The sequence below is a fragment of the Sylvia atricapilla genome, chromosome Z (assembly GCF_009819655.1).
Source record: "Sylvia atricapilla isolate bSylAtr1 chromosome Z, bSylAtr1.pri, whole genome shotgun sequence".
NCBI lineage: Eukaryota > Metazoa > Chordata > Aves > Passeriformes > Sylviidae > Sylvia > Sylvia atricapilla.
In genome coordinates this window covers 81893584-81917549 of record NC_089174.1, presented here as the reverse complement: position 1 = coordinate 81917549, position 23966 = coordinate 81893584, and the positions used below count along the sequence as shown (strand labels likewise).

At 37.2% G+C, this 23966-nt stretch overlaps 2 protein-coding genes across 3 annotated transcripts in view; one reads left to right on the top strand and one right to left on the bottom strand.

The window, feature by feature from the left end:
• CRHBP (corticotropin releasing hormone binding protein) overlaps window positions 1-18515 on the top strand; it is a 477084-nt gene extending 458569 nt beyond the window's left edge. Inside the window, exon 8 of the transcript XR_010745932.1 lies at window positions 18498-18515. The gene's annotated coding sequence lies outside the window, so the exon portion shown is untranslated. The remainder of the gene's footprint in view (window positions 1-18497) is intronic.
• AP3B1 (adaptor related protein complex 3 subunit beta 1) overlaps window positions 1-23966 on the bottom strand; it is a 155437-nt gene that overhangs the window by 19232 nt on the left and 112239 nt on the right. For both annotated transcript variants that reach the window (XM_066340008.1, XM_066340009.1), the window contains 2 exons: window positions 11287-11518; window positions 8377-8461 (listed from right to left, as the gene is read on the bottom strand). In XM_066340008.1, coding sequence (XP_066196105.1) covers window positions 8377-8461; window positions 11287-11518 — 317 coding nt within the window. The remainder of the gene's footprint in view (window positions 1-8376; window positions 8462-11286; window positions 11519-23966) is intronic.

Sequence of the window (23966 nt, the reverse complement as noted above, 5' to 3'; positions counted from 1 at the left end):
GTGATATATAAACAAAACTACACAGCATACTGGTTAATGTAAAAGCACACTGGAAAACTGCAGAACTTGAGGCCACTTTCTTAATGGCAGAGTTAAAAAATACTATCACTAGGAATATAATACTATGAAATGTTACACATTTCTCCTTAAGAAATAAATATCATACAGTGAACTTCCTCTCCATGTCCATTAAATTCTCTTAATTAAAGTTTCCAACTATTTTGTCTGAGACTTCTTAAAGGCTAAAGAAACTCAAGATACATTCACTCTGCTACGTTTCATTGACTAACTGTACCATAAGGAATTTCCCCAGCAATTCAGGATCAGTTCATCCAGTCATAATCTTTAATTTTTAGAAAAGAATACTTTCCTTCTCTCTCTCTCTCTCTCTCTCTTTTTTTTTTTTCTTCTGTGTACCAAATAGCCAATAAAAATTGATTGGTGATATGCCTCAGATATCTTACTTAAATATAATGATACAATCATTAGAATGGAAAATACATTTCATCCATTAACATTCACGTTATTTAAATTAACCTAAAATGTGTGCTAGTGATGTTTTATAACTCTGCAACTTCAAAGTTCTGAAACAAGATAGATGGATGGAAAGCAAAAACACTGTAGATCAACAGTACAGAAAACATATGTGTCTCCTCCTAAAGATGCAAGACAAGCTACCTGGAAACAGAAAAGCATTTTACAGTCCTTCTACTCAAAATTCTAATATTTAGCCTAATCGCCCCTTTACAAAAGGAAATGCCACAACATTCTTATTTTCTAGCTTCTGATGTGTTATAATTGATGCTTATAACTGCAATCTCAAGTATGGGCTGTTCAAATAAAACTGGACTTTTATGCTAGCTTTTTTGAGAACTCCTGTTTAGTAAACATACAGGGGAACAATCCCTTCAAAATTCCTAGTACTTCCTTTATAAAAACATCACTTATTAAGTGCTCTAAAAGCTAACAAATTCAAACTTTTTGCTTCCTCTGTACCACTTTTTTTCCTCTGTACTACTTTAAATGCCATCCATCTCTAAAGTCATTATTATAATAAAAGAGCAGGGATTGTTTGATTGTCTAGCCTGATTAAGCGCACAGTAAAATAAGCAAGAACTATTTTTTTCTTTAACTTTTCCTTTGAAAAGTGATTAAGAACTCAATCAGCTTAAGAGCTGATAGAAGGGTCTTTAATCAACTGCCTCATTAATTTTTTGCTGTTCATACCTACTACTTGGACTATAAGACTAACACTTTCGACAATACCTGGAACAATTGACACTGTTCAACTGATTGTTCAGCCAATGTTATGTTTCATATTTAAGCAAGATGAGCTCTGTATAATTCAGCTTGAAACAGATAAACCATTATGTGTACAATGATTTATGTCCTACATTGACTGGAGAGATGCCATTTGTACATAAACTTGACTTACAACATCAATTATTAGACTGCTTTAATGCTTATAACAATATTTCCACAATAAGAAGGAATAAAATCATGAGTGCAGCTTGGGTTTTTTATGCCCATAACTGCCCAAGAGGACCACTTGACACCTCTGCTGTTAACAAACATTCCACTTCCATTTTCTCTAGTGAATAAATAGCTAATATATATTCTTTGATAAAACACGAACTCTTCATACCTATAAGCAGAAATTCTGATGGCTAGTTGTTCTTCAAAACCACTTTGTTCTTAATTTCACTTTAGTCAGCATCTGGGTTACTTTGCATTACTTTAATTCCAGTGTGCTTCAGTAAATTTCTTTCTCAGCTACAGAAAATCATCTTTCCTTATGGATTCTCTTTATCAGAAGCTTCACAGATTAAATATACTTTTGTTTATTGATCTGCATCTCTTTTATTACATCTTTATATTAGGGAGCTCGTAATATCTAATTTAACAAAAGTTACTTCGTAATTCCATAGAAGTTCAATACGATTCAGAAGGGGCATTAGAAATCACCTGGTTCCATCTCCTACTTAAATGAGGGTCACCTCAGCTCACTTTGCTCATGGCCTTGTCCATTTGAGCTCTGAGTATCTCCAAAGATAGAGATTTCATGAGATATCTAATGGAAAAGTTTGAGAATAAAATTGAGGCTTAGAATACAACCATTTAACATGCCTCAATACCTAGTGAACTTAATTTCAGTGTATCTAACTTACTCATTTTTATTTTCAAGACTATAATTAACATAAATGATGCTTAAACAAAAAAATTACGTTAACTTTTAAAAATCTGCTGGACAACTGGTTCGAGCTGCACTGAAGCATCTCTCAGGTGGTGTTGCTTTCACTTCCCTGGAAGATCATGGTGAAGAAGCTTACTGGAAAAAAACACCCAAAGCTTCTCGGGCCAACAGAAATTATTTTCAAAAATTAAAGATTGCAATTTCTGGAAGTAGCAGGTGCAGTTGGTAAGTTACAGCCTTAGAGGAACATGAATACTTAATGAGAAGTTATTAGAGGGAAGCTCTAAAGTGATCAAACAATTGGGGATGTCTTGACAACAGTACCTTGCCAACAGTAGCTTGCAGAATCTATTATGTATTTAATTGTGAACTTACGGGCAAATAGTATTAGACATCATTATTCTTACTCCTTAGAAACTGTTAAACTGTATATATTATATTTTTACAAAACTTACATCAATTTCATGATTGAAGTATCACATGAATTTATCTTCTGATGCACACATCAAATGAGAGATAATAATGCCCCCACAGGAACAAAGGGAGATTTACTAGCTCCACAATAAATGACACTGCAAAAATAACATTCTACCCTCCAAAAGATGCACAGTTTAAAGATTTCTGTAGATGTCTGCAGATGGAGTGGGAGCAGCTAGCACCTGTCACTTGAAACCCTTGGCTACTCCTTCTCTCAGTTTTGTGGTTTTGGTTTGTTTGTTTGCTTGTTTTAAGAACTGGCTCTGAAGGGTACCTGGTAAAGAAGTTCTCTACCAATAACAAAGACCTTGAGAACAGCAAAGGCAAAATCTTTAAAATTAAAGTAAATAATACTAACACCTGTGAATGAGTTCTTTTAAAATTCCACATTAACAATGGGTAAAGTCTTACGTTCCAAAGCTTTAATAAATTAGTATTCTAATCAGACAAGGAATGTTCTTCTTGCTCTTTATATAATCCTTTCTTGTTTCACTCCCAGCAGCAGCCTTGACCCAGAACATATCTGTGTTACCAGCTTATAATTTTTGTCTTATATTCACAAAAATCTCCACAAATGTTAAAAAAAAAGAACATAAGAGGAAGTGCAACACTAAGAGAGAATTAAATTCCTGCAAAACAAAACACAGAATGGAGACGTATAGGAGACTTGATTCATAGTCTTGCTGAAGAAAAGAAAGGGTTGCATCCTGCTTTTATGAGACAAAAAGGCCAAAGCAATAGAACAAATGAAAGCAGTTGTTCATGTCCAGCCTTGTTTTTTCCAGGTCAGTTATTTACCTGGGCATAATTGTGTTCTGGAATAGGACCAACTGACTACGTTAGAGTAATGAAATAAAGAGAAGAGTACCAGATTGCTTGTCTTACATCTATAAGCAACTTGGTGATCTGCTGACAAAGCACCAGGGAAGGAAACAGCAAGAAAAAAGTGAAAATATAAGTGACAGTGATGTGAAGACAATCCTGCATCTCTAACATTAGCTTTTAACATATTCCATAACATATTCCAGTACATGATTTTAATCAGATGCTTTTGTGCAAGCATCTACACCTGAATGCATGCTTGCCCTCAACAGGAATACTGACTGCAACCCAACCAACCTTCTTCATTTACTCTGCCTTGCAGGTAGAAGTTCTGCTTGGGAAGATTTCTACATCAACACAGAGTGAAGCAAGTGAATTTCATGCTGCAAAAAAAAAAAATCTCTTCCTTTGAAAACAAAATTCAGAGCAAAAGCTTCTACAATAAGACAGAGTCTGCAGAGAACAGATTGAACAAAGTTTTTAATTCTCATTTACAGAATTTACCTCATTTAAGAACATTCTTAAGAATTCTAGATTTTTTCTGCTACACCAAACTCCTCTGGAGTAATTAGCAAAATGTCTTCTTTATATAGTACAGGACAGATGAAATGAACAGACAGCTTCCTTTTTTATCAGCATAACAGCAGCAGAAGAGCATGTATTCTCCTCATCAGGTAGAAGGTCTTTCTGATGACACTGGGACATTAAGAAATGCTAATATGTGGTAACCAGTTAGAAACCTCTGTCATGTTACGCTGTTTTCCAATTATCTAATTCTTTTGAAAAAGAATGAAAGGCACACAAGCTGTCTCTTTCATTCGATTTCTCCTTCTTCCTGGGAGTTCTGGTTGTGTTCTTTGCACTCAAACTTGGAGAAAACTAGGGAGAGAGATGCAAAACCAAAACTAGGGACAGAGATTGCATGTCATGGACATCTCCCCTACAACAAACAGTTTCAAAGAAATCTAAACAACTCCCTGCATACTTTTCAAAATAACAGAAAAAAGAAGTGAACAGTTTCTCCATAAATTAATTTTATCTTTAAAGCTGTGTTTCTTTCATGGTTTTGGGAACAACTAAGATAATCTGAAAATACAGGATGAAAAGAAAAAAAGGAGAAGAAAAGCATTCTCCTCCAGCTTTCAATGTTGTAAAAAGGACATCTCCCCTTCACCTTCTGTCATGCATCATACCTACAAGAAACTGGAGATTTGCCCACTGAGTTATACAAACACAGACAGGAATTCACAACACTAAATACAAAATACTAAATACAAAATACAAAAACATAGAGTAAGAGCATGCATATGCTGTAACTCTCTGTCTCTGTAACCTTCCTTGTCTTTCATCTCTAGAGATCTAAAGATTTTCACTCCAAAATTCTGACAGGGCAAAAGCTCCCAAATCTTCAGATAGATCACATCTTAACTAGTAAGCTGAGAGAAAGACTTGAGAATATCTGAAAAGTAGAGACATGCAAGACAATAAAGATAACACAAGTAGTAGGACTTGAAATGATGAACACTAGGAGCTCAAGGATTCAAGAAAAAACAAACTGATGTGCAAATCTTTAAGATTTGACATGGGAAAAAAAAAAAAAAAAAGTAATTCCACAGCCAGTGGAATATTGCAGAAAGTCTGTTGTCAAGGATCAAGATATCAAGGATCCATTCCAACCTTTTCTCTGCTCAGCTCATGCCTATCTAAGGCATGAGGTGTCACTCAGATATACTAAAATTTAACTATAATTCAACAAGCCACCAGCCTATGTTGCACGTGAGTTAGCCAATAACAAATTGCTTTCAACTTCTAAGCTGTGTATGTCCTGCTTGCAAAATGAGAACAAAGCAACACAAAACCAAAGAGTAACATTAAAAAAAATCTTTTAAAAGGCCCAGTTCCTCCATTTATTCCTCTTTAACTTTCTGCTTGAGAGGCATTATCATGCAGAACACCAGTGTGGCTGAAATAGCTACCTCTGCAAGGAGGTGGCACAAGAAAAATAACAATGAAGAGATGTTCTCCTTAGAAGTACATGCTGTGAACATCCTAATACACATTCTAAATAAATGCATTAGGCACAGTTTTCAAGTCAAGGCATTTCACGTCCCTTTAATTAGATGTGTGATCTTGGTAAGGTTTGCTTACCAAAAATAGTATTTGAGAGGGAGGCCTTTCAAAGCTCATTCCTTCAAACCTCTACGTTGCAGTTTCTCCTTCATTGCCCTTGACTTGTACAACAAATTCAGAAAAAGATCTAAATATTTTATGACTCATGTTAGTTTTTTTTGTTCATACAGTTTGTATGTATCGAACCACTAGTACAACAGCACATCCCTAAGCAGAAGGGTAGTGTTTGCTATGCAAAACACACAGCCCATGATTGGCATCTAAGACCAATTGATCTACCCATTACCACTATGTCCCTACCCCCACAAGCTTTACTACAAAGCTATTGATTTAAACACTGCCGATCGGTTTCCATTTTCTGATTTTGGGCAGGCCAATTAAGAAAGTGAGTAATTGTGATTACACTGCTTCAGGATCAATTACATTTGATGCAAGATAAAGTGCTCCTCTTAGAACAATGTAAAGAAAATTCTTATGATCAGGAACACTTCAGTGCTGAACATGCTTCTAGCAAAAAAATTACAAAATAACTGACAACATCTTTCATAGAGATACGTTAATAGGAAATACAAGAGTATAGACACCTTTGTGTACACATTATTTCAACTACGTTTTGACAAACTTCTAGAAGTCATTCCTTCTTTTGGATTAAAGCTTTTTAAAAGTTCCAGAGCCTGTAGCTGACTTCTTTGAGACATTACTCCCAAAACACCACACTGCACAATTTCTTTAGAGATACAGAAGATCAGTAGGATTTTGAACAAAATATGTTTTCAGTGTAAAATAGGAGATTTAATGCAAGTAACACTTTATCTATTTTTATACTATTTTCTAGGAACTAATGGCAAAGAAACAAGGCCCTATCAATTAGCAAAGGAACAAAGTAAGCAATTCCTATTCTTAATTTAATTTTAAACTTAGCTTGAGCGCTTTGTCATTGGACTCACATTGTCTAAATCATTAAAATGAATACACCACTGAGGTCTGAGGCAAATCTATTTACAGTGATGTTACTCATAGTCTGGTTGGTGTTCAGGAATATTGATCTGTCTTGTTTGTCTAATAGGAAAATAATAAACAATTACTAGGCAATGTTGGAGAAAGTAATCAGTTTTTATATATCACTAATACAGCAGACCTCCCAAAACATAAAGGTGATGATCTGCATAAAATCAATGTGTTATGCTACATTGCTTATCCTCATCACTGCTAAGATTCTTAGCAATAAATGGTGTAAGTTAAAAATCAAATCATTGGTAGACTGAAAATATGTACTTGAAAGAAAAATATCCACTTTATTTAAAAAGGAATGTTTCCCCTTAATAAACTGAGCAGGTACTATTTCATAAAACTCAAAATATATTTATATTAAGAGAGTCGGAGTCTATAATTTTGAAGCAATTTAAAAATTGCACTGCCTACAAGGGAACCTCTTTCCCAAACAAGCATCAGGCAACAGTTCAAAGCTGTTTCCAAATTCCAGCAAACAGCATACAGACCAGCTACAGCACCATGATGTGCTTAAACTACATCTGCAGACATTTTGCTAGGAGTACAAATATGTGTAAACTGACTATGCAGGAGCATCCACTGTACAGGGAAAAGCTGGAGAAATTGAAAGAATAAAACCCAAGAGTAAAACCTCCTTGCCCCCAGAACAAGAAATGTTATTTTAGCAGTGGTACTTTAGGAGTCACTTGGGTACATCTCTGTTATTAGGATTTTCATGCTATCTTCAAAAACCTGTCAGTTGAACCAGCTGTGCTTAGTAGCAGTACAGTAAAATTGCTACAGAAATTTTCTAAAGGAGGAAGTACAGAACTTTCACAAAAGGCTTCTCTTAAACTAAAATGCAGCAATGTGAATGAATATTCAATATCCCTCTTTTTGTCCTGAATATTGAAAGGTGTGCTTCTTGCAACAAAATAAATAAAAACTTCATTACTTCAAAATATGTGAAAAATAGATAAAATTGTGCAGACCTATACAGTGCTTTTGCACAGTTTAAAAGACTACATTAACCTGAAAAGCTCCTAAAAGGAGGTGCCAAGTTTTCTCCCACCTGTTATTTCCCAGTGTTGGGACATTGCTCCTGTAAATTACACGGGTTTTATATGCTAGTTTATAATAGAATTCTCACTGGGTGAAAGGGTTCCCTGATAGCCTAAGATACAGAAAGAGGACCTAGCATGTGCCAATAATCAGCACAAAGTAACGTAAATCAGGCTTGTTAGACAAGATTTAGTTGGCCAGACAGTTACTTGGCTTCATTCTCACAATTGATTTAAAAGAATCTACAGCATGAGGAATAAACTTGTTTGGCGGGCAAATTTTGGAGTTGTTTTCAGGTAGTCATGTTAAAACAACCATAAGCAGCCACAATGAAGACTCAGGGTAGTAAAACTGCTCACACAACGTGCCATTTTTGACTTGCTGCTTCTTACAAGGAAGAACACACAAAAAACACTACAGTGAAACAGTCAGGCATGGCTGCCCCTTTCCAGATGGTGTTAAAAAACAGAATCCCAAGAAGAGCGGGACAAAAAAAATAAGACTTCTAAGAGTAAAACCGAATACTAATAATGTGTTACTTCTCTTAAAATACCTTGGATATATATTATGTTGTAAATTTTGTTTAATTATTTGAATATTTAATAGAACAGCGAGTCTGATACCACCAAGTAGGCTTCCAATGAACTCTACTTCTATCTTCCAGGAGCAAAAAAATTACCCTCCCCCTCCCAAGAACTTACCATAACTGGAAACTGGCTGTCTGGGTAGAATCACAGAAGTCAATACCCATTGTAGCAGTAACAGATCCTCCAGGCTCAAGGCACTCTGCACAAAGAGATTTTTAACAGGTAAAGTACCCATGCAAGCCAACAAAAGATGCAACCCACCAAACTCCAAATAATGAAAACCTCCAAAAAGTTCTGTAAGAAAAAAATCCAATAGTTGTGGTTTTATTACAAGTAGGTATCACCCAAATGTCACACTTGCATGTTTAAGCATCCTGGATTCCCTCTTTCACACAGTTAATGCACATGACAGGTTGTCACTCCAGTTCTAGCCCCATCAACAAAACAAGGCCTTGTATTAGAAAAGCAAGGAAAGGAAAACTATTTACAGGAAAAAAATATTGAAGTGACATCCTTTCAATCGTGCACAGATCCAGCACCGAGATTTCATTTTCACTAACACTGGTTTGCAGATTTGGTTAGTAAGTAGCAAAACACAACAAATAAAATCTACATTAACACACACTGTAATGGAAAATCAGCTGAACCTAAACTATTTCATAATTACTGTGGTTTATTTGTGTCTCAACACTCCACTTGCATTAGTTGGAAGGGAGAAGAAAGATTATGAACACTAAATGGAAGATCACTTTATGCTATATAAGCAGTGCAGGCAGACACTCTTGGCAGTGAAGATATCAAGAGACATACTCATTTTTAGACTCTGGCTAAATCACTACACTATTTCCCTAATGTTGTAGAGATAAAGGCTTTTCCTTGTAAGCTCTATCTAAGTAAAAACAAGCATTGAAGCAGACTTTGTCTTCTCAAGATTACAACAAAGAGCTGAAAGCACACTTAAAAGAGAGGAATTCAAATAAAAAGGATTAGGCAGGCAGAAAAATGTCTCATTTCCAGATTACTCATAATGCACCTGATACTTTCCAGGAACTGACAGTAGAAAGCTGCACCATGACAAAATGCAACAAAATTTAACTATTCAAATATTAAGTTTGTAAAAATACAGAAAGCAGGGAGTTAATGCTGCTGGCTAAAGTCTAAACTAACACTAGGAAGTGTAGAAAACAAAAGTATTCCAAGAAGTTTTTTTAAAGCATTGAAAAATTACGGGCTCCAGCTCAAATTCAGAATTAACTTTACCGACGTCTTTGAGTTTAATGTTTTCAAAAGGAGTTTCAAACACACTTAGGAACAAGAAAATGTTGTGCACAGGGACTTAGGTGAAATAATTTGAACCATTTCTACTGGAAGAGTCAGGACAATTGCCAACAGTAATTCCAGTGACTGAGGCAAAACCAGACTTATACTCCACCAGGAATACCTGTCTACGCTGACTTTTCTTCTGTTGGGTCTACTGAGTAAATTATGGGATGTGTTTTCTAAGTGCTGGAAACACAAAATATAGTAAGAACAGACTGTATAGGCTTAGTTCTACATAAAATGACAAAAAAAATAGAAAATTTGCATTCAAGAAAGAAAAATAACATTTTTGGAAGAACTACAGATGATGGATAGCTTATTTTCTGCAGAAGAAACCAACAGCTTTGCAGGACAGACACCACAATGTCTTTCTTGGGGAAATAAATACTTCAAAGGGTAGGATCGTTTTGTGGAGCTCAAGGAACCTGAAATGGATAATTGATTAATTCCACTTTTTTTCCTCCATGTTTTTGTGTAAGACAAGTGAATGCTACTGCTAACTTACTGTTATTGTGGGTATAGTATCTCCTGATCTGATTTACTAGATTTCCACCTGTAAGCCTTTGTGCTTTATTTCTTCAAACGTTTACAGGTAGGGATATAAAATAAAGCTTATGGGTAAAACTAACTTGATAACTCAATTCTAAGCTGGACTTATTTTGAGAAATAACCAGCAAAATGCTCACTTAAAAAAGAAAAAAAACTAATAGAGTTCTAAAAGTAACTGCCTTGATCAAGTGTGTATTGTTACCAAGATGCAAGCAGTTATTATTAATTTTACCTCTGAAATAAACTATAGCACTGGACAAATGCTTTTGTAGGTATTTCGTGTAAACCTGTATAATCTTTTCTATGTTAAAAGAAAGTATTTAAATAGTTTAGAGCCATTTAATACAAACAGTTAACTACTTAAAACAAAGAATACTCTTTAGCTCACTGTTGTGCTTTAAGAACATGTTCCTGTGTTCTTCTATCATGACACATATTCACATAATAATGTAGCTCATTGAAGGAGAAGAATTTATATTATGAAACAGAGACACTTCTGTTCCTTCTGACTATACCACAGTGTCCTAAAATAAAGAACTACTGAGAAAAGAAAGCAAGTTGTGTACATAGGTATTACTTTTGAAAAAAACTTGCTGTGATCTGTGTTCTTTCTTAAGTTTTATACACTTTTCCACAGACAGAAATATAGCAAAAAAGCCATCCTGATTAGAGAGTAGCAAGTAAAACAATTTAGCTCAGGTCTGACTACACATTGCTTTTTATCTAGTCTGAGCAGGCACACTTTGTGGAACTATGGCATACAAAAGCTAAACTAAAACATACATTTCCACTCTACTGCCATAAGCTCACAAGGTAAAAATAACAATGCTCTGAGCCACCAATATAAATAACACATTCACAGATTTATTTAAAGCTTCATAAGAAAATAATTGTGAATATAAAAATAAAAACCTCATTTTTAACAGAAGGCCATAATAGCCAGTTTAAAACAAGACAGCAAGAGAATCAAAGTTTGCAGGAATGCAGAAAGATTTTGTCCTAACAAGAGCATAGTTGATGATGTATGCATACCTACCCTTCTCCTTGCCACACACACATATATGAATATACATGTAACTATGCAAAATCACTTTCCTGAATATGAAATTTTGCTGAGGATTAATTGCTGGGTTCTTTAACATAGGATATGGTTACCTATTGGATTAAACTCATGCATCCTCATGCCTGGAGGTAATCTCTTCTCCCCAATGTGAATATTCTCTATCTTCTGATCAGTTGTGTTTGTTACTGTCACTTGCACAGGAACCATACGATCACCAAAAATGCCTGGCTGTCTTGAGAAGTGATAATGAGCTGCTAATCCTTTCCCACTCATTCGATGAAGCAGTTCATATGTTTTTGTTGGCACAGAGACTTGCATAGTGACCTGTTAAGTATAACACAATAGTTGGCAAATGCTGTAAGTCAAGAACAGTAAAAATGACAATTGAATATTGCATTTTTCACTCAGTTAGAGCACTTGCTTTTGCAATTGGAGTTGGAATTTTAGTGAACCAGAAACATATAAGGACATATTGAAATGCATAAGCAAAACTGCAGTAAGAGGTACCAGATAACAGAGCCTAAAAGTATTTCTGGTGCTGAAAATACATTTGTTTTATCCATCTCACTTTCCACTATAAGTCTGCTTTCAATTTTTTAGCTTTACAGTCAGCTATTAAATTATCACATTTTAAAAGAGTTATAGTTACATCGGATTTTTTTTCCAACAAGAAATATTCTATGCAGAATTCAAGGGTATTCCCAAGTACATTGTGCAAAGTGAAAGTATAATGAGAAATTGTCTTCTGTTTCTATTGTTAAAACACAGAAAAAATGTTGTCTAACAATTACACTCATGAAATAGTAAAAACATAGTTATATACAGCAGAAGGATGCTGACACTTTTTAAATAGTTTTGCTGCTAGAACCAATAAAAAAAATCCCAAGGATGTTTCAGTATTCTATCTTGCAGAATTAGCATAAAAAAAGACATTTAGTGTGCAAACAAATTCCCAGACACTACTTTCCCAGATAAGGCAATCACAAGCTTGAAAGTACAAAAGGAAGGTGTATACAGAAATACGCAGACAAGCGAATTTCAATTCTTTACACAAGGAAAGATAAGGGCTACTTCAAGTTATACCTATAAAATAATGACCTGTGACATCACATGACCAGACACCGCTAACACAAAATGAATGGAAAAGGTACAATTTGTATGGATCTTCACAATTACTGAAAATTCAAAACATCTTTGTCCTAAACTTTCATGGATTAATAGTCTGCTTAGTTTTCTAGAACTAACTGACAAGGTCAAACTCTCAAAAAAACTCCTCAGTTGTCATGAAATAATAAACTAAATACTTTGAATAATGAATATCTCAGAGGTACACAGAAAGAGACAATAACAGTTAGAGGTTATTAGCAGTCAAATTAGCATGTCATTCAAACCATTACTCAAATAATGAACAAAATCCAAGGTTTTAAGATGGAATTTAAACCTTATTTTTAAGTTTAAGCTTAGACTCTAGCTTTTAATATTCAATTCAATTTGAACAGGAGATGCATTATACAAAAGTTATTTCACGAAATGGTTCTCCCATTTTACATTAACATGTTTAAGATATATGTTTAATTCAAGTTAACGCAAGTATTTTGAAGTACACTAGCTTCTTTGTGTTGATTTATGGCTGGCTTTATTAATAATATTGATTAATAGGAATGAAAAGATAGGAAGTAGTCAGAAGTCCATCATACATAGAATGATAAAGCCATCGAGGTTGGAAAACATCTCTAAGTTCTGTCTCCAACTGTTTACCCAGCCCTGCCATCTTCAGTAACCCATGTTCCTACGCATCACACTCACATGCTTTTCTGAAGACCCCCGAGAATGGTTATTCCACCACTTCCCTGGCCAGCCCATTCCAATGCCTGGTAATTCTTTCAGTGAAGAAATTTTTTCCTAATATCCAACCTAAACCTCCCCTGGCACAACAGGAGCCCATCTCCTCTTGTTTTATTATTCACCTGAGAGAAGAGGCCAAGCCCCACCTGGATACACCCTCCTTTTAAGAAGCTGTAGAGAGTGATAACATCCCTCCTGAGCTTCCTTTTCTCCAGGCTAAACACCCCCAGCTCCCTCAGCTGCTCCTCACTGGACTTCTGCTCCAGACCCTTCTCCAGCTCCACTGCTCTTCTGTGGACTGGCTCCAACACCAGAATGGCCATCTTCTAGTGAAGAGCCCAAAACTGGACACAGGATCTGAGGTGCAGCCTCAGCAGTGCCCAGCATAGGGGGACAATCCCTGCCCTGCTCCTGCTGCCCACACCATTGCTGATCCAGGCCAGGATGCCATTGGCCTTCTTGGCCCCCTGGGCACAGCCTGGCTCATGTTCAGTCACTGTCACCAGCACCCCCAGGTCCTTTCCAGCCCCTCTGTCCCAGCCTGTGGCCCTGCCTGGGGCTGTTGTGAGCCAAGGGCAGGACCCAGCCCTGGCCCTTGTTGACCCTCACACCACTGGCCTCAGCCTTTGGGACCTTTCCCTTTTACAAACCTGTGCTGGCTGGGCCAGATCCCCTGGGTTGTCCTGCATGTGCTGCATGATGGCACCCAGGATGAGCTGCTCCAAAATGCATACATGTAGAGAAAAAAACCTCCCACTATATTTAAATTATAACACTGATTCAAGTTTTACTGAATCCTTTCTGTGGTTTTTTTTAGATTTTAATCTATGCCTATGCTCCCTTCAGCACTACTTCTTGTTTCAGTAATAAAAAGCTTGTGAGCCCATTCACTTTTATTTTGAACATCATACTACACGCAGCAGCAAAAACACAAAGGACACTCAGAATAATGACATTATGTTTAAGTCATCTTTCTTTGTACAGAACATTAATTTTCACTTGCATTTAACATGGCAGTACTAGAAATAAATAAAACATATGTATGTTGAACAAAGCAATTTAATTCTGGAAAATTAGAGTTCTCAAAGCCTCTATTTGCTAGCAAGGATGTTGAGCTAACAAAGGCTGATGTGACTGTAATGTGATGTATTTAACAGCCGCATCAGTCTGGTAAACAATTTTTTTTTTTTTTTTAAATCCTAAAATTTTTAATGCATTTGTGATAAAACCCATGGGGTAGGTACCTGCAATCACTCTGGGGTTAAAATAAAACCACACAGAGTTAACAGAACAAGAAGCATCTACTAAACAGGGGATAATCTCCTACAAATCTTACACAGCATATGTTTAAATAATAGAAGTAGTTTGTGTACCTTTGGATGGTTTATGAAAATAACCAATCAATTCTGCAGACACAACATTATTTCTAAAGGAAATCTATGTGACTCATGATGCCTGCAGATACACAGAGACAAACCACACATATTTTATCAGTTTATTACAGTAAGCAAATAAGCGTGGAATGAGAGTGCACATAACTGTCTACTTAACGCTTACTGAAACATTTATAAGAGCTGTTATCTCCCTAATAACAGACAGACAGTGTGCAATTTTAGAGAGGAGAAAAGCTTCATATTTTTTAACACTTCACTAAAAAGTAACTGAAGAGTGTAAAATGAAAAATACTCTGTGCAGTTAGCTGGTAATGGACCATATTATCAACTCAAGTTAGATTTATAGGATACAAACTAGTCACTAATAGTTATTTTATGACAGAGCGTGTCTGCTTTTTTGGGTTTAGATTATTAAGATTAAACTTGCAAAACTTTTTTTTATACAGCTGTTTAGAAAGACAGTAAAAAAAATTAAAATATTGACTGCTCTCCCACCCCATTTTGACTGAAAGTAACCACATGTAGGGGCTCCACACTGATACTCTATGATTACACTATCTTGGTACCAGTCATACTGGCCAAAAGGCTGACTGCACATTTTGAAAGATTATTCATCACCCTAAAAGAACTGCAAGTATTTTTAAACTAGCTCTTGTTTAAAAACAGGAAGAGCATTACGATTTTTCCCCCCACTTTTCCCCCCGGGAAAAAAAACGGAGAAAAGTGTAAGGTGGCTTTCTTTATCACAACTAAGCTGACTAGTTACAAACCACTGAATCCTCCCAATATGAACATGTTTCTTTTTGCCAGCTCAGTAAGTCCTTATTAATCACGCTTACATTGATATTAAAAAAAAAAACCTATTTTCCATAATTATTTAAAATAAAAAGCACTACATGGTTTATTAAACTTACTACAGAAAAGAGAGGTGGACATACATTCCAGTCCAAAGTACCACAGAGTCACAAAGAATCAGACAGAATGGTCTGGGCTGGGAGGAACTTTAAAAGAAGCATTGTTACTATTAATATTATTATTTCTACAGATACAGAATTCTGTTTGTTTTCTTCTGTATTTGCTCCTTAGTTTTAAAAAAATCCTATAATACTGAACACAGACTAATTCTTGATCCTAGCTCATAAGTGTATATATGTTTGGATAAAACATGTATTATTGGAAAAAAATTACTTCTAAGGATAATGAAAATTATAATTCTTATTCTCTAATTTACATTCTGTTAAAGCAGTGGACTACATTATTTAATCTAAGCAATCCTCCTACTGGCAGTATCCATGACATAATCCAAGAATTACCCACTGAGCTGTGAGAGCTATAACCCCTCTCACACCCATGGTGAGGCTATGCTCCAGTAACTCTGCAACAGCTAAGAGGAGAAGGGCTCTTAGCCCAGCCACATTTACATGATCTTTCAACTGAAGCCATGAGAGCAACTTAACTACAATTTTTTTAGCATTAGGAGAGAAAGATGGAAAAACAGAAAAACAAAAGACAACTACTAGCAAGAAACTTGTCCTTTTGCTCAATGTATTACTCACAGTCACAAGGCAATGTCTTCCTTATACAGCTCTTACAAGAATAATTATTTATTCAAAAAAAAGATAAAGTGCAAGCAAAGAGTGTCGTCATCCTAGTCTGCATTATTTCACGAGGCTGTTGGAAATCCCAACATTACAGCATACTTAAGTCACAATAATATGGATTGCCAAAGTAATGACAGAATCCACCTGACAGGGAGCAAGGAAACCAAGCAAGCAAGCAAGCTCCTATTTTGTACAATCTAAGAAAAGCAACTAGATACTGTCATTTAATTTGGGCTAATTTATCAAGACATACAGTTGAATTCCGGAAAATGCTTTTCAACAAAGGTGCATTTAACTGCTCTACAGCTACTAAATACCTTCTAAAAGCGATGTCTGCTAGGAGCACCTTCAATTTCTAATACATCCTACCTCCTTTCTCTTTGCATTGTCATCAACTTTTAGGCTCCACACTTCCCTTAATTATTAACATGTCAATGAGGCTAATTGAAAATTACCACATTAATAATCATATCTTTAAACTGTTAGTGGTTTCAGACAATTTCAGACATTATAAAACAAGTTCCAAAAATTCTTACTTGATTTCAATATTGATAGATTAATACTTTTTCTCCAAAACCCTGAAAAAAACCCAAAAGAAATAAACCCCCCAACTGCTCAAAGAGCTTCCATTGATTTTTAAATCACCCAGAGATGGATCTGAAACAGAAGACCACTTTTGTTATGCTGCCCATAGCCTGTAAAGCTGCCAAAATTAATTGTTTCTCTGCTTTTTTTTTTAATTGTAGTATCTGTATGGTCTCAAATCATCCTTTCCAAAAAAATCATGTGCTCAAGGTAATTACAGAATGGCTTGGGTTGGAAGGGATCATAAAAATCATCAAGTTCCAGCAGGCCTGCCATGGGCAGACACACCTTTGATTAGGTCAGGTTATTGAGAGCTCCATCCAATCTGAAGTGGCCCTCAACACTGCCAGGGATGAGGTATTCAGAACTTTACTGAACCAGCACCTCACCAAGTTCCAGCACCTCACCACTTTCACACTGAAGAATTTCTTCCCAATATCTAATCTAAACTTGCCTTCTTTCAGTTTGAATCCATGCCCCTTGTCCTGTCACTGCATGATCTTGTAAAAAGTCCCTCTCCATCTTTCTGGTAGCTCCCTTCAGGTATCAAAAGTCACTCCAAAGCCTTCTCTTTTCCAGCCTGTCCTCATAGGAGAGGTGCTCCATTCCTCTGACCATCTTTGTGGCCTCCTCTGGCCTCACTCCAACAGTTCCATGTCCTTCCCATGCTGGCCCCCAGAGCTGATGCAGCCCTGCAGGTGGGCTCTGAGCAGAGCAGAGCAGAGGGGCACAATCCCCTCCCTGGCCCTGCTGCCCACACTGCTCTGGATGCAGCCCAGGACACCTTTGGCTCTCTGGGCTGTCAGTGCCATGGCTGGGGCATGTCCAGCCTCTCAGCCAGCAGCACCCCCAGGTCCTTCTGGGCAGGGCTGCTGTGATCTGTCCATCCCCAGCCTGTGCTGGCACCAGGGCTGCTCTGAGCCAGCTGCAGCACCAGCCCTTGGTCTTCTTAAACCTCATGAGATTCCCATGGGCCTTCTCCCAGAGCTTGTCCATGTGCCTCTGGATGGCATCCTGTCCTTCAGGTGTGTCAGCTGTGCCACTCAGCTTGGGGTCATCTGAGAATTTGATGAGGGTGATCCTTTTGTCTGCATCACTACTGAGGATACTAAATCACACTAGTGATTTAGTGATCTCTCCAATTAGGCAGAGGGGGAGGTAAAACAGGGAGACAGGAGGGCAGGATGAAGTGGGCCCAAAAGCACAGGAATCCCACTTATCCCCTTATCCCATTCCATGCCTGGATCCCGTCAAATCCCCACACCCCACTTCATCCCAGTCTGCCCTGTCATGATGGTACTTCCATTAATTATCCCAGTCTCCTCCCCTTATCTCAGCTTCTCCCACTTGTAGTGGACCATGCCAAAGGCTTTACACAAGTCCAGAAAGATGGTATTTGTAACTCTTCTCTTATCCTACTCACCCCATCACAGAAAACCACTGCCTTGCTCAGACAGGATTTGCCTTTCCTGCAGTCATGCTGGCTGTCCCAAATCACCTGCCTGCCCTCCATGTGCCTCAGCACAGCTTCTAGGAGGATCTGTTCCATCATCTTCCCAGGTTCAGAGGTGGGACTGACAGGTCTGTACTTCCCAGGGTCAGGTTCCTCAGGTGCTCACAAACCTCACTGTCTCTTACAGTAGAAGGACTGTGCTCCCCCAGTTCTCATCTTGTTATCCATCCAGTCAAGAGGTGTGGGAAAAGTTTCCCATTGAAGACTAAGGCAAAAGTTGCTAAGTACCTCAGCCTTTGTCTGTTGTTACCAGTTCTCCAGTTTTCCAGTGCTGTTTATCAGAGGGGCACCCCTTCTCTGACCTTCCTTTCAAGGCTAATGTACCTGCAGAAGCCCCTCCCATTATTCTTTGTGTCCTTTGCCAGCTTCAGTTCCAGTTTTGTTGCCTTGGCCTTTCTCATCCCCTTCCTACACAACTGTGCTTCATCTCTAAACTCTTCCTAGGTTACCTGTCCTGGTTTCCATTGCCTGTGCCCCTGCTTCTTTCCCTTCATTTTGACCAGCAAGTTCCTGCTCAACCATGCTGGTCTCTTGCCCTCCTTGTCTCATTTCTTGCTCCTGGAGATTGCCAGGAGCTCCTTAAAGCTCTACTCTCTTGTCCCCAAGGGCAGTCTGTCAGGAGATCCCACTGACTGGGTTCCCAAAGGACTGTAAGTCTGCTTTCCTGAGGTTCGAGAGCAGGACTTTTGCTGCTTCCCCACCGCCATCCCTCAGGACTGCACGATCCTGCAGCCCAGGCAGGAAACTGGGATAATAGTTATTTTATGGCAGAGCGTGTCTTGGAGACTCCACTCTTGGAGTCCCAGTTAGCTCACTTGCCCTGTGACCAGCAGATCCTCTGGCAGGGCTGTCTTTCACCTGGGTGAGGAAGTTTTCTTCCACACATTCCAGGAGTCTCCTGGATGCCCACAGCCCTCCAAGCCACTTTCCCAAAGCTGCTGGGGTGGTTGAGTTCCCCCCACAGGACACAAATCCTCCTGTGGCTGGAGCAGGAAGGTTTGTCCATGGGCTCCCCTTGGGCAGGCAGCTGTAGCAGACACAGGGTTGGTTCCCTTTGCTGCCTTGGCCTCTGACTCCTACACACAGGCTTTCCACCTGCTCACAAATATAAGCTGTGAATCTAGAGATGGTCAAAATCCCCAGTAGTACTGAATTATCTATTTTCTAATACTTTTATACCCCATAGATTTTCTCCTATGGTTTTCTTAAAATAGTCTCAATTAGATAGAATTGTAGTTACTCTGTATCAATAGAAAGTATTGCTCTTTGAGCACAAAAATGACTATATGATATAAAGGAACCAGAATTGTGCCTTAACCTGGAGCAGAAAACTCTAGTAGTTCCATACCAGACTAATCAAGAACTTTCAAAACAGAGTCTCCACCTGTTCTGTGTAACTGGGGGCCAGTGAGACAGCTTGCATTTTGCATAAATAATAGAGCCTAAAGCTCTATTGTATTACAATAACACCTGGTTTTATTTGAGATTTGGCATCTTTGCCTTTTTTCTTCTGCTGAGCATAATGAATCACATGAATAATCCAATGAAAATATTACTAAAATCTTTTAAAATGCCACATAAGTAAGAAGTTCAGTAGCAACAAAATGGGAATATTCTCTTGATTAAGCCAAAGTTACTAAATAAGCATGAAGAAAAGGGCTAAAGTCAGTCACATTATGGAATACAAACCTTGGTATAAATTCAGAAGTACACATTCTCCCCAAGAAGGTCAGCTGGGATTATTAGAGGACTATAGAAGGCTTAAATAACTTCCAAGGAAAATTCTTTTGTAGTAACACTAGCAGAAAATTCCTACACTTAAACTGGTGAAATTCGTATCTATGTATAGGAGACCTCACAATTTTCTATCCTACTGTCCTATGTATGCTTCCATGAGGTGGAAAGCAGATGGTCTGGTGGCTGCTGCATATGTGAGACTTTCATCAGGCAGCATGAAACACTTAGTCATTACGTGTTTCAAGGAAAAGGCGTTCTCCCAATCCAAAACCAAGCAATTTACTTCAATTTAGTGATTCAATTCTTCCACTGACCACTAAACTGCAAAGTCTGAGAACTGCACTTCAGGATATGGTTTGTTGGTGGCCTCAGCAGTGCTAGGTTTGCAGTGGGACTCAATGGTCTTTTTCAACTTCAATGATTCTTTGATTCTATGATTACCTGAAGTAGTTTAAGAGTTAGAAAAACAGAGTAAGGTGTCAGCCTAACCTTGCATCCTAATTATGAATTTGAAATAATGGACACTGCTGAGAAGGATGAATATAGATTTTGGCATTGAGTCTAAATGACTTCAAAGAAGTTCCTACAAATGGTTTCTGGTACATTATTTTGATTTTTGGCAAACAGCCAGTACTCTAGAGACCTCTAAAGTGAAAACATACTGAACCCTACTGGCCAGAACGTATAATCTTACAGTTAGATTTATACTATAACAACTCCTGTGTATTTGTTCAGCAGAAGCATCTAGCTCAGATTTTTCCCCAGAAAAGAACATAATCTGTCAGGATAAATATGCACTATAATCGAAACACTTCTACACAGTATTACCCACAAGCTAAAGTGAATTCTGCCTTTAATACACTATATTCAAAATCTTATACAAGCATTTAAGAATGCCAAAATATAAATAACATCTTTGCTACCTTCATACAACTATATTTGAATCTCATTCACTACACTGTTGTTGAAGAGTGCAACACATTATTTTGGATTCTATCAGGGTGATCCTAATGCACAGGAGACCACTGACAAGGAGAAAAACCTGAAATAAGCACTGAACTCACTGCAAATCTGTATCAGCACTTCCTCAGTGCAGGAGAAGAATCTCTGTGCACCACACTACATCTCTTATACGTGATATTGACATGCCAATTTTCTCCAAGATTTATTTAATTATACACATAATATTTTAACTTAAACGAATCCATAGTCCTTAGACTGCAAAAAATTACAGCTGACCTGAGGCCATGCCAACACAGTTTTTCTGTGCTTTGTTTTCCATCCTTAAAAAAACAAGAAAAAAATCATGCACTGGTTAGTAGTCTGTTAAGCAATGAAGAGGTTTATTTATAATCAATTTCTTTCAGTTGATTTGCTTAAATTTAAAAGCACATTTCTTCTTTTTTGAATCAGAAACAAAATTTGTGGTGTTAAATGACATATTCATCCTTCACAACGACACTTCTTTTCACACTCCTAAGAAGGAACACCACTCGATCTCATCCACACTGCTCAGAACAATGCAAGTAACGCCAAGCACAGCATGCTGCAGCCAAAAACCTCAGCCCATGGTGTCTCTAATGAAGGCTCCACTGCACAGACACAGACACTGAGGGTAGCCAGCAGCTGTGGCCATGGTTAAGGCCTCTATGTAGATGACTGATGGCAAATTAGGTAGGTAACTTTTTCTCATCTGCTTTTGAAATTATCTTGGTCCTTCTAGTGTAGAGTATTACTGCTACTATTGTCTAAGACTGACACAGATTGTTAGCTCACTGAATATAAATGTCACAGGAAGACTGTGACAATGACCATTATTAAAACTTAGTCCATTCTAAAACATCTTTTAGTACATAAATGTATTTCATAGTAGCTCAAATTTATGATTCATGTAGCAAACATACATTCTAATGCTGCTAGGGTTACAAAGGTCCTTCAGTGTAAACAGTAGAATTATTTTTATACATTATTTCATAAAGCATTCTAAAGTAACAATAGTGAAGTTTTACACCAACTTTCTTTTGCAGTCATGAACTCCTAAATTGCACTATGCAACTGAAAGACGCATTTTAGAATTCTTAAAAACGTACCTTTCCCCTACTCTTCTGCCATTTTCATATCAAGAACATAGATGCCAGGGACTAGAAACAACAAGCAACACTTGCAACCATATAAAGATGGTAATGTTTCTTAACCCAAGTGAACAAAAGTTAAAAATGAAAATTTTTCTCAACCTCACAGGAACCAATATTAATTATGAAGATTCTAGAACTACTTTTTTTAGTCTTAATATGTCAAGGCCCTGTTCACCAAACCATTAGGAGAAAATCATGTAAAAATAAGATGAAAGTCTGGACTAAAGCAAGCTCTTAAAAACTCATCACTTTGATGATACAATGTTTAATCACAGCATTGTTCAACAGCTTTTTAAAGCATCTTCTTCCTCTCCAATATCCTCTAGAGTCTGTGGCACAGGAGGGCAGAAAACATTTCCAAAGTATTCTGATTTGGGAACACAATGGCACATCGTTTACCAATCTTTTTAAAAACAACCTTAACACATGTTTGGAGGTGGGCAATGGAGGATATCCTCTTCCTGCAACTCTTAGCAAGAATTTTAGAGCACATTAAAATGCATCTGTATTGACATAATTTATAGGATTCCAAGTCACCCCATTTTAACAACTGTAATGTCCTTGCATTTCTCTTACTTTGTACTGCTAGCCTACAAGTCATGTGGCAACATACCACCAGTGCACAACAGGGAAGGTGTGGCCTATTAGCAGTAACATCCCTCCACCAGTTGAATCAGCCCCATGCTTAGCTTTTACTTTCGATGATCAAACACTTATTTTCTCAAAACAGTTTTATTCTTAATATTTTTGGACAAAAATTTCAGTATGATAATTTGAATACCAGGTGTTTCATGCCACGTTGTGGTGATTCTTCAAGTAAAAATGCAGATGCATTCCTACATGCATCAACCAAAACCTAGTTATTTCTTTTTCCCAAGTATGCCAAGCCAAAAACCAAAAAAATCAAAAATCTCAGCAATCAAGATATTTTGTTAGTTAAAAAGCATTTGCTTCTGTTTCCATGTATATTTAAAAAGTAGAACTTAATTTCAAGGATTATAGACTCTCTGGATAGTTAGATCTACGTAGAACTGGGATGACATAATTTAAAATTATAAAGGAGGACCCATATGGTTTTTAGAGTCATCCCTGTGTACAAAAATCCAAAACTATAATCAGTCATTTTAAAAAAACCCACACACTATTCACAGATGTAGCTGAAGGACAGAGGCTTCTAAAGATTTTTTGGCCATAATAGCAGGATTATGAATGCAGAGACTATGAGAAGTTGTATTTTTAATAATTTCTACCTAAAGCTCAAAATTCTCCTTCCTATTATGTTTAGTCCTCAAAACACTCATCATAATCTCAGAGTATTGTACTGCAGATGAAATGTAAGAAATCTTAACAGTGGAAAACTCAGTTTTCTATGTGTATCAATTTTATGTATGATATGGAGGAAAAAATTGAAATATTATAACTTGCTGAACAGCAATTGCATAGATAGTTTAAAAAACATAATTCTTTCTGCACACCTCAAAGAAGTAATGTATTAGGCATACAGATGTAATGAAGCTGAATTGACCATTACGTGTATTTAATGTGTGTTACATAAGCATATATCAACAGCATTCTGGGTGATATATGAATTTACATTCTATTTCTATTATAATTCTGGCTTTGCAGTTAAAGAAACTTTGTCATTGGATCATCTCTTACTGTGACTCTCTGAAAATAAAGTGAACACTGATTAGCACGTTTTCTGGCACACGCCTTGTCTCTGTCACTAAACAATGTCTTACTTTAAATTCTGGTTCAGAATCACTGCTTTGACAACTACTGTCACTGTTCAAGGTCTGCACAAAGCTTCAAACTGGATATTATCACCCATTGACAAACTCGACATTTTATGAAGAGCCCCTTCTCACTCTGACTGATCCTCCTTATCCTGTGTAAATAAGTAACGATTCATTTTATAACCTTGACTTTAAAGTCCAGCCCTTCCACCCTCTTTTTTCTTCT